A 10,312-nucleotide genomic window follows, 5' to 3' on the forward strand; every position below is an offset into this window, starting at 1 on the left:
TCCGTGGTGTCCCAGCGCCTCGTGTCCCCCAGCTGTCCCTCGTTCCCGCTAACCTCGTTAGCACTGGCACCCGTCAGCAGGGCAGGAGCCGAACACCAAATGTGATTACGGTGCCCGCCTCGCGCTCTGCTTCCCCCCCGGCCTCCTCACAGCCTCATTTATCGCGGAGGCGGCGAGCGAGGAGGCGATCGGAGCTGATCTGGGGCCGAGGGCAGCCTGCGCCAGCCCTGATTTATGGCCGGCTGCGAGGGACTGGGCATTGCCACCGCAATTAAAGCAGCAGGGCAGGGAAATGCAGGGCAGGGAACCGCGACTGCATACGGCCCCACACGGTGCTGCCAGAGATGTTGGGGTACCCAGGGCATTCATCCCAGCTTGAGGATGTTCTCCCGGGGCTTTGCAAGGACCATGAGTTTGGGGATGCTCTCCCAGGGCTGTGCAAGGACCATGGGTTTAGGGATGCTCTCCTGAGGCTGCACAAGAACCATGGGTTTGAGGACACACTCCCGAGGCTTTGCAAGGACCACAACTTTGGGGATGCTCTCCTGGGGCTTTGCAAGGACCATGGTTTTGAGGATGCTCTCCTACAGCTGCACAAGGACCATGCGTTTGGGATGCTCTCCTGGGGCTGTGTGAGGACCATGGTTTTGAGGATGCTCTCCTACAGCTGCACAAGGACCATGCGTTTGGGATGCTCTCCTGGGGCTGTGTGAGGACCATGGGTTTGGGGATGCTCTACTGGAACTCCGCAAGGACCATGAGTTTGGGGATGCTCTCCTGGAGCTCTGCAAGGACCATGTGTTTGGGGATGCTTTCCTGGAGCTCTGCAAGAACCATGGGTTTGGGGATGCTCTCCTGGGGCTGTGCAAGGACCATGAGTTTGGGGATGCTCTCCTACAGCTGCACAGGGACCATGGGTTTGGGGATGCTCTCCTGGTGCTGCAGCTGCACAGGGACTGGCAGCAGGACAGGGGAGTGACAATGGGACAGGGATGGCAGTGGAACAGAGGGGGCAGTGCGGGACAGGGGATGGCAGTGGGACAGGGTGGGTGGCAGCAGGACCCAGAGGGTGGGAGTAGGACAGAGGGGAAGGTCCCTGGAGCACCCCAAGACCAGGCATCAGGACAGGGGGTGGCAAAGGGACTGGAAGAGTGACAGGCAGGATGTGGGTGTGGGAAAGGAAGGTGGCAGTGGGACAGAGGAGGTGGCTGTGGGACAGGGGGCAACAAGACAGAGGGAGTGGCAACATGACAGGGTGTGGGGTTGGAGGAGTAGGACAGGGGGAAAACAGTGACCACAGGAGACCACAGCCAGTCCAGGATGAACCCCAGGAAGCCAAACCCACATCATGGGGTGCCCAAAGCCAAAACGAAGTCGTGGCTCCCCAGAAGCTCAGAGCAAGGGCCGACGTTCTGAGAAACCCCTGAGATCAGTTCAGGGATGTGTACTGGGGGAGGGAAAAAAAGCATGATCACGTTCATCAGCTCTGCCTGCGTGTGGTGAACTTTACAGAGCGGAGCTGTGCCCCGGCATAGGAACAACCTGGGAACGGGCCAGGAAAGAGCAGCGCTCGCCGCTCGCGGGCTGCAGAGCCGCGGGGAGCTCGCTGCTGGTTAGCGCTTTATTAAACCAAATGTGAAGAGCCAGCACCCGCTTCGCCCCGACCCGTGCTCTCCCGCGGGGAAAATGCCAGGAAGGAAAGCTCAAACAGCAGTAAATGAGCTTCAGCGAGGCAGGTCTGGGGTCTCAGCCTGCTCCAGGGACATATCGGACCCACAGATCCAAAGACAAGGGTGACCCACAAGTGATGGTGGCAGAAAGAGAGGGCAGGAATGAGGGGAGAAGTGAAGTGGACACTCAGCCCATGTGAAATGAGGTGCTGTCCTCCCAGGAAGATTTAATTTGCTTCCATTCAATCAACATGATATGTCATGGCTAAATTCGGATTAACTGGGGCTGTGAGCTAGAAGGGGACCAACCTGGTAGCAGAAACAGGACTTGAGAGGCCACCTCAGTAAAGAGATTGTCCTGGAAGATGCTAAAGTGCCCAAATCCAGTGAAGTCCCACCATACAGACCCACAGGGGTAACAAGGCCTCATCCCCTCTGCGGGCTGCAGCCACGCATGGGGAACAGCCCCATCCCATGGGCACGGCTGGTGGGGAGAAACCTGAGCAGGAAGAAAGGAGATGGGAGAAGGTGTTGGAAAAAAAACCCCTACGTTCACCTTGGGAAGCCTGCAAGGAGACGCCTCATCCCACTGTCTGCATTCAGCAGGCAAAGCTCATTAAAAGAGGTGGCCTTTCACTGCCCTTTTCAAACGTGGAATTTCAGGCCTCTTCCACGCCAGAAAGAGAAGGTGGATTAAGAGCTGAAATGCCGGAGGAGGAGGTAAACCAGCCCTCCAAACCCCACAACAGCCGTGCCCAGCACCAGCCGTGCCCAGAGGAAATCCAGGGAATCCTCCAGGCGTGCGTGCAGCCTCAGGACCTGCTGGCGTGTGCTCTCCCGGTCCCCAGAGTTGTCAATGACGTGAGTCGCTAATTTGCGCTTCTCGTCCAGCGGTAGCTGAGAGGCGATGCGAGCTTCTGCCTGCGCCTGGGACAGCCCGTTCCTCTTCATCAGCCGGGAAAGCTGTGTCGGAGGGTCGCTGCCAGGATGGGAGGGTGGCACTGAGACAGGGGTGCAGGAGTAAAAGGAGGGGTTCTCTGCTTTCCTTGGCATGAAGGGGAAAAGCTGGGATAAAGTGCGGGGGAGAGATGTGCCCTGCTTCATCTCAGATCCGGCGCAGGCATCCTGTGCTCATGTGAGCGGAGGCAGCACCAGCCCAGGGCAATCCCACTGCACGCTTTTGGCATTTCCATGGCCCAAAACACCAGGACAGAGCCCCAAACCCTGCCCCAGCCAATGCAGCACAGGTTCTGGGAGGTCTACAGACAGAGATTTGCCCCGTATGACGGTGCCAGGTTGCAGGGAAGCCTCAACGAGAAGCCCCTTGCACATTAGGATAAAGGAAGGTTCTGCATCTCATGCTTAAAAAAGCAGCTTTGCACCAGGGTGGCAACTAAATCCTGACAGAGCAGGAGGGTTGTGACAGTCTCCTCAGCCTCTGAGAGAGGTGGCGGTGTCCTGGTCCTCGTGGCACTTACCAATAAACCAGGATGGTGTATTTCATAAACTTGGTCAATCTGTTGGTCTCGAAGAGCAGAGGGATGTCAAGGATCACGTAGCGGTACCCTGCAGAAATGCCAACACCCCCCAAAAAAGAGGGAAAAGCGTTACTCGGATTCCTAAATCCCTCGTGCTGCATGTGCATCGCAGCCTCGGCTGCTCCAGCAAAGCAAGAGAGCTCTACAGCTCCACAATTACAGCCGAAAGGAGAGCACAGCCTGCTTCCCCTCCTCCCTCTTGGAAGGAAGAAATGGTTTTGTTCCAAGTTTCCAGAGGGAAAAACAAACCAACCCTAACCTGGATGATCTCAGACCAAAGGTGAAGCTGCAGAAATGTAATGAGGAGCTGAAACAAGAAGCTGAAATGAAAGCGCCTGTGCCTGGCTGGCGGGAGCGGCAGGCGCGCTGTCGATGCCGGCCTCTCCAGGGGAGCAGTGCCCACAGCAGAATCTGCTCTTCTCTCTTTCCCTTGTCCGAGGCTCTGCCAGGCTGCGGTCCTTTGAGCTGCTGTTTCCCAGCTCAGTTTTCTTCTCTTTTTGGAAGGCTTTGGCTAATCAGTGCCTTTTTTTCCATGGAGAGAAAGGAAACCTTTGCAGACCTCTCAGAGCCTTGACGTTGAAAGGTGGGGGGGTGCCTCCAGACCCCAAGGCCTGAAATCTCATCCCAACTGGTCACATATGGTTTAAAAACCCCATTGTCCCACAGAGCAGCCAGCGGAGGGGAGCTCGCCGTCCTCCAGACCCTCCAGCCCACCCCAGGCTCCCCATGTGCTCTTCGCAAGCACCAACTTCCCCTGCAGCGTTTGCGGATGGGGGATACACGAGAGGAGGGGAAAGCTGTAAATCAGGACCCGTGTGTGCCCCAACATCTTTGGCCCGGCTTGTGTCCCCTCTTCCTAAGCCAAACCCCCTAACCGAGCTGGCCACAAGCAAGGAAAGCCTTGACAAAGACATCAGCGTCCAACGAGACACCATTTTAGCAGCATCTCCGCCCAGAGACACTTCTTGCTGCCCTCTGGTTTGATCGATAAGAGCTTTCCTTACACAGCGATCCTTAGAGACAACATCCAGTTATCCCAAATCATTAAAACCTGACTAATGAGGACAAAGCAGCCTTCTGAAGACACACAGCGCTCTCGCCAAGGGGCAGGACAGCATCCGCCTACCGAGCCTGCAGCCTTGGGTTCAAGACTCCATCTCTGGCTCCCGGCTTTCCTGCCCACTGCTGCTTCCTTGGCGCTTCCTCCTCCTCCTCCTCACCCCGCAGCGGAGCGCAGCCCCCGCGGTGCTCGGGCACAGGCCTATTCAGCTGTCACACAGCTCAGCTTTGATAAGCGCCGCAAAACCAGACTGACTCTATTAAGACATCCTTCTGTCTACACCGAGACCTCCAAACCAGCTGGTGATCCTATCTGGCATTTGATCAGACCGAGTTTGACAGCTGTATTTGTTATATTTATCAAGGGAAAAAGCGGGACTTTGGAAACCACAGCTGTCAGCCCCGTTCTCACCTTATCGAGACTAAAAGGGCTCCACAGCTTTCACGGAAGCCCAGGGAGGTTGGGGGTAGGGAGGAATATTTGGCCATTTTGGAAGGTGTGACATTACCCAGCGAGTAATCTCAGAAAAGGCCTCACAATGCTTTCCTCAGGCCTTCCAGATGCACTTTAAACCATAGAGGAAGGTGGTGAAGGGCAGCAGTGAAAGGCAGGAACGAATCCTCCAAACACCACCGTGAAAGGCCACCGGCGTCAGAGCACAAAGGCCGTCACTCAGCGTCGGTTCCCTTTCTCCTTCCCCATCCCTCTCCCCACCTTCACACCAGAGGCAGAGCGAGCAGGAGTCCCGGCGTGCCAGGACACGGCCTCTTACCGAGCAAAAAGTACTTGAGGATCTGCTTCAGCATCTCCTTTTGGATCTCCGGGTGCGTGATGTGGTTCAGCAGCTGCCGTTTCTCCGGCTGGGAGAAGATAATGTTTCCTAGAGCCTCACGATTTATCTCTCCGTTCTCCAAGAGGATCTCGGTGCCAAAGCAACGCACTATGTGCCGATGGGCCTTGGAGTGGGGCTGCACCACTGATAACATTAAACAGCCGGAGGTTAGAGCCAGTTCTACAGCACAGGCGGTGTTTGCATCAGCAATCGGCCTCAAATGAGTTTTGTTCATTAAATAACCCAGCTTAATTCTCCTCGGCGGGCAGCGCATCTGCCTGCCAGCACACGCTGAAGCGAGCGCGGCGCGGCGCTGCAGCCGGGCAGACACCTGGCATTGGCGCTGCAGAACCGCGGCGTCAAACCAACCCCTCAGCCCAAGGTCCTTTCGAGGGCTGACGCCCAGGAGATCGAAGCAGCCTGCAGACATTAATTCAGCGCCACAACCCTCCCTCCTGCGTGCGGCTGCTCGGGGTTAGGAGTCAGCGGGGCAGGAAGGAGGACTCGCTAAGGCTGAGCTGATTCCCACTGCCCACGGGGACAGGAGATGCTGGAGGGAGCAGGACCAGCGTCAGGTTGATTTTAGCTGAAAACTTCAGCGCTAGGTGAATTCAGCCCAGCTGCTACAAGTTGGCTCTAGCTGCTACTCAGGGTTTTTACTGTTTTTCGCCTCAGATATCAAATTCTGCACGAGGATGTACACAGAAACCTGCTACGAGATCAATTCCCGATCGCAGGGACGCTGATGTTACACGAGTGTATAATTTTATGGCCACCAAAAAAATCACCATTGAAAAGGATGCAGTAATAAAACCATAATTAAGATCAAGCCAAGAGTAAACACCAAGAACCACAGCCCATATATAATTTCCTTTCCGAAATCCAGGAACGTTGCCACAGGTTGTCACCTCAGGCCAACCTAATAAAAGTCTTTAAGAGCAATTTCTTTCTCTTGTGGAATTTCTCATCCAGGCAGTTTCAGGATGGGTGAAATCCATACAGTAAATAAACACATATCAAAAAGGAATTGGAGAAAAATGAAGTGATTGGTAGAACACTGACACTCAGTGTCTGTAGTGTTTTCCTATCGTCTCTGAGGGCATTCAGCACCTCCAGCAAATTTCCAGTACCTCGAAGGGAATTACAGAGCAATAAAACATGAAGAGCATCGCAGCTTTGAGTGGCTACACGGTTAAGTTCTTTGCTAAACACAAAAGCGCAGGCACTTCAGAATGACACCGCCTGCAGCACCGCTCAGCTGCAGACCCGAAACCCTCCGCATACAGAATCAGCAGCCCCTCCTGGAGCCAGCGCCGCTCTTCTCGTTATCCCGGTGGTGCGGAGGGATTAACATCTCACCCTGCATCACGCAGGTAATCAAGGAGAGCAGGGACTGCTCCAGTCCTGCTGAGGCAACAGATCTGGATTGCTGGGTCTTTTCTGTGCCAGGAGAGCACGTTTCCAGAGTGGCGAGAGGCAGCTGTGCTGTGCAGATGCCCAGACCGAATTCCCTCTGATCTGGGGTATTTGGAGCCTCTTTTTGTTTGAGCACATTAAGTAATTTTGTGGACCAATCTCTCAGTATTTAAAACACCCAGCACAGAGGGAAATTCTCTTTCAGGCGTTTCAGCGATCCCACCTAACGTAACCGTGTTATGAGATGGGGCTGAGGGGGAACACCAGATCAGACGAAGGAACCCGCTTTCCTGAGAACCACGTTTATCCTTGGATTTCCAAGCTGGGAAGCGCTGCACTGCAGGAGAGGGAAACTCAGCATAAGATCTCGCCATGGTGTTTATTAGGACATGATCTTATATTTTTTCTTTATTAAAAATATATCCCAATTCCAATCCCGCTTGAGACAGAGGCTCCACGCAGCCTCACCAGTGGGGGAATGGGAGGGAAACGCTTATCCAATGTAGCCAGAGCACCCTCTGCCGTCTGCGCTTCCCAGCATCCATCCCAGTTGTCAGGGGAACCTCAGGAAGAAAAAGCAACCATGCAAAACTCACCCTCTCTGGCAATAACATCAGCATCAATCACAGCACAGCCCACCTCCTGGAGAACAGCCACCACCGTGCTCTTCCCCGACGCGATTCCACCCGAGAGTCCAACCAGGAACATTGTGATCTGAAATGGAAAGAAAAGAGCTTGAAAACACACCGGGATAGGGCTGTTTTGTTCCTACTGTGCACATCTAAAACAGGCAACTTCATTCAAAGCTTGTTTTCCTACATTCTCAGGGCATTATCAAGACTTTACGATGATTTTGGCACTCTCTGGGCTGGGATTCAAAGGGAGTGAGAAGAGGCATCTAAAATAAACAGTGGTGCCTTGTGAAGCCTGATATAAACCCCAAACTCTGCTGCCAAGCGAGTGCCCAGTCGCCACAAGGAGCCTTTCCCGGCGTTACGGTAGGTTCAGCACAACAGAAGGGCTGTTTCTCTGTTTATCGCAGCAGATTAAAATCCAGCCCTCCCTGGTAGGACTTCACATGCCTTCCGCAAGGGCAGATGCTGCGTGAGGAATCATAGAATCCCTAGCTTGGAAAAGACCTTTGAGATCATCAAGCCAAACTGTACCTGTCCACTACTAAATCATATCCCTAAGCACCACATCCACCTGTCTTTTAAACACCTTCATGGATGAGGACTCCACCACTGCCTGGGCAGCCAGTGCTTGAGAACCCTTTCAGTGAAGAAACTTGTCCTGATGTCCAATCTGAACCTGCCCTGCAGCAACTTGAGGCCATTCCCTCTTGTCTTATCACCTATAACTTGGGAGAAGAGACTACAACATCCCTCGGGAGGTTGTAGACAGTGATGAGGTCTCCCCTCAGTCTCCTTTTCTCCAGGCCAAACACCCCCAGGTCCCTCAGCTGCTCCCAGACCTCTTGCTCTCCAGTCTCTTCTGCAGCTCCGTTCCCTTCTCCAGACACGCTCCAGCCCCTCAATTTCCTTCTTGGCGTGAGGGGTCCAAAACTGAACCCAGGATTCGAGGTGCAGCTTCACCAGCGCCAAACACAGGGGTCAATCCCTACCCTGCTCCTGCTGGCCACGCTGTTCCTGGTCCAAGCCAAGATGTCACTGGCCTTCTTGGCCACCCGCGCACACAGAACCAGGCCTTTCCTGCACTGCCTTGAGGGGCGTTGGCTGCACTCACACGGCTTTCAAAAATACAGAAATCTCCTCTGTTCATGGAGAGCAAAACCAAGGTTTTCACTGTGGCAACCCTGATGCTCTGACCTGCGGCCACAGCAGGTCTCTCTGTCTCTGCGTTCCAAACCTCCACGGGCAGACGGCCGCTGCGAGAGTTACTGCAGGGGAAAAAGAGCACTTGGAAGGATTCACTCCGAAATCACAGCCAAACGGGGTTTCAAAACACTCGTGACGTCACAGGGCCTGCACAGAGAGAAGATCCACAGTACGGTGTGTAAATATTTAATGAGCTCAGGTCTGAACTGCACACGGGGTAGAGAGGCCAGCCCACTCCCGCAGATGTTACAGCCAGGAGCCAGAACCAGTTTTCCCCTCAAATACACTGGATTTTGGTGTATTTGGTCTGCACCAACTAAAACAAACAAGGGGAAACATGAAATGTGAGCCATAGAGGTTCATCAGCCTGGAAAACCAGCGAGTTATTTGTCCCATAAGGAATGGTGCCTCAGGAGATATAGAATCGTAGAATCATAGAAACACAGAATCATAGAACAGTTTGGGTTGGAAGGGACCTTAAAGATCATCCAGTTCCAACCCCCTGCCATGGGCAGGGACACCCCATTGGATCCAATTGAGCCAAGGCCCATCCAACCTGGCCTTGAACACCTCCAGGGATGGGGCAGCCACAACTTCCCTGGGCAACCTGGGCCAGCATCTCACCACTCTCATGGGGAACAAATTCTTCTTTATATCAAGCCTAAATCTGCCCCTCTCCAGTTTATCTCCGTTCCCCCTCGTCCTGTCCCCACAAGCCTTTATAAACAGCCCATCTCCAGCTTTCCTGAAGCCCCTTCAGGTACTGGAAGGTCGCTATAAGATCTCCTCGGAGCCTTCTCCTCTCCAGGCTGAACAACCCCAACTCTCTCAGCCTGTCCTCATATGGAAGGTGCTCCAGCCCTCAGATCACCCTTGTAGCCTCCTCTGGACCCGTTCCAACAGCTCCATCTCCTTCTTACATTGAGGATTCCAGAACTGGACATGCTGGGATTAACCTGAGCTACAAGAAGGAGGAATGCAAAAGGAATCAGCTTAAAATAAAGAGCAGTGCCCTGTGGACCCTGACATGAACCCCAAGCTTTGCTGCCATGTGAGTGCCGGGAAACCATGAGGAGCCTTTCCCAGCATTACGGGGCTCAGCACAACACAGGGGCTCTTTCTATTTATTGCAACTGATTCGTACGCCCTCCGTGAGGAGAGCTGCAGGAGGAGGCGTTTTGGCTCTGTCCCTGACCCCAGAGTTGTGCGGATGGTGGCTCCGGGGGAGCAACTCGCACACACCCAACTGGAGCACCAGCACAGCCCGATGCAGGGGAAACTGAGGCACCTTGGTCTACAGAAGCCCTTTCCTCAGAGTTATATCTCCCAGGGCAGGGAGATGTTAGATTCCCGAAAGCAGGAGTAATTCGCTGTTTTTGCAAGCTGATTAACATTTGTGACTTGCGTTTCTGCTTTCCCCTTGTTTGATTTAGTTGGCACAGGCCAAATGTACTTTAAAAAAACGGTGTATTTCAGGGAAAATTGTTTCTGGCTCGTGGCTGTAACACCTGCAGGAGCGGGCTGGCCTCTCTGCTGTCCCCTGGCTTGTGCTCAGAGAAGGCAACTCGTGCCTGGCTCGAGACCAAGTCTGGATGTGAGAGAAAATGGAGCACCTTGGTCCTCAAAAGTCGCTTCTTCAGGGTTACAGCAGGGCGAGGGAGGGGATTCTGCCCCTCTGTTCCTCTCTTGGGAGACCTCATCTGGAGGATTGTGTCCAGTTCTGGAGCCCTCAGCATATGAAGGAATCTTCCAACCCTGACTAGTCTATGATTCTACGATCAGCGTTACCTCAGCGGGGGTAAAGCCGCCACCCCATTCCCCCGGCACCGAGCCCCGTGTGCTCGCAGCGATGGCACCGATGGCCGCGCCAACCTCGCGGCGCCCTCTGTTCCGCCCTCACCCGCCCCCTTCCGCCTGGCTTCAGGCGCCGCTGGGTGTCCCGCGCACTGATTGGCTGG

At 54.3% G+C, this 10,312-nt stretch overlaps 1 protein-coding gene across 6 annotated transcripts; it reads right to left on the bottom strand.

Annotated features, from left to right (window-relative positions):
* Positions 1–1,607: 1,607 nt before the first annotated feature.
* DCAKD (dephospho-CoA kinase domain containing) lies at positions 1,608–10,248 on the bottom strand. 6 transcript variants are annotated; one of them, XM_054088699.1, is made up of 6 exons: positions 10,143–10,248; positions 8,346–8,501; positions 7,113–7,230; positions 5,041–5,244; positions 3,149–3,236; positions 1,609–2,649 (listed from the first exon to the last, which is right to left on the bottom strand). In XM_054088699.1, exons 3-6 carry the CDS (start codon positions 7,222–7,224, stop codon positions 2,364–2,366), a joined length of 690 nt encoding a protein of 229 aa, XP_053944674.1. In that variant the 5' UTR covers positions 7,225–7,230; positions 8,346–8,501; positions 10,143–10,248; the 3' UTR covers positions 1,609–2,363. The 6 variants fall into 6 exon arrangements, with proteins under 6 accessions (XP_053944677.1, XP_053944674.1, XP_053944673.1 ...); XM_054088698.1 differs by having other exon boundaries at positions 9,968–10,240; XM_054088700.1 differs by having other exon boundaries at positions 8,346–8,416; positions 10,143–10,205.
* Between the last annotated feature and the right edge of the window lie 64 nt (positions 10,249–10,312).

Source organism: Cuculus canorus, chromosome 25 (genome assembly GCF_017976375.1).
Source record: "Cuculus canorus isolate bCucCan1 chromosome 25, bCucCan1.pri, whole genome shotgun sequence".
In the NCBI taxonomy this organism is placed as follows: Eukaryota; Metazoa; Chordata; class Aves; order Cuculiformes; family Cuculidae; genus Cuculus; species Cuculus canorus.

Excerpts from the sequence above, each read along its gene's own strand:
- DCAKD (XM_054088702.1), bottom strand. The coding sequence starts at position 7,224 with ATGTTCCTGGTTGGACTCTCGGGTGGAATCGCGTCGGGGAAGAGCACG. Across the intron at positions 5,245-7,112 it reads TGATGTTATTGCCAGAGAGG|TGGTGCAGCCCCACTCCAAG; the intron begins GTGAGTTTTGCA and ends TAATGTTATCAG. Across the intron at positions 3,237-5,040 it reads CCTCAAGTACTTTTTGCTCG|GGTACCGCTACGTGATCCTT; the intron begins GTAAGAGGCCGT and ends GCATTTCTGCAG.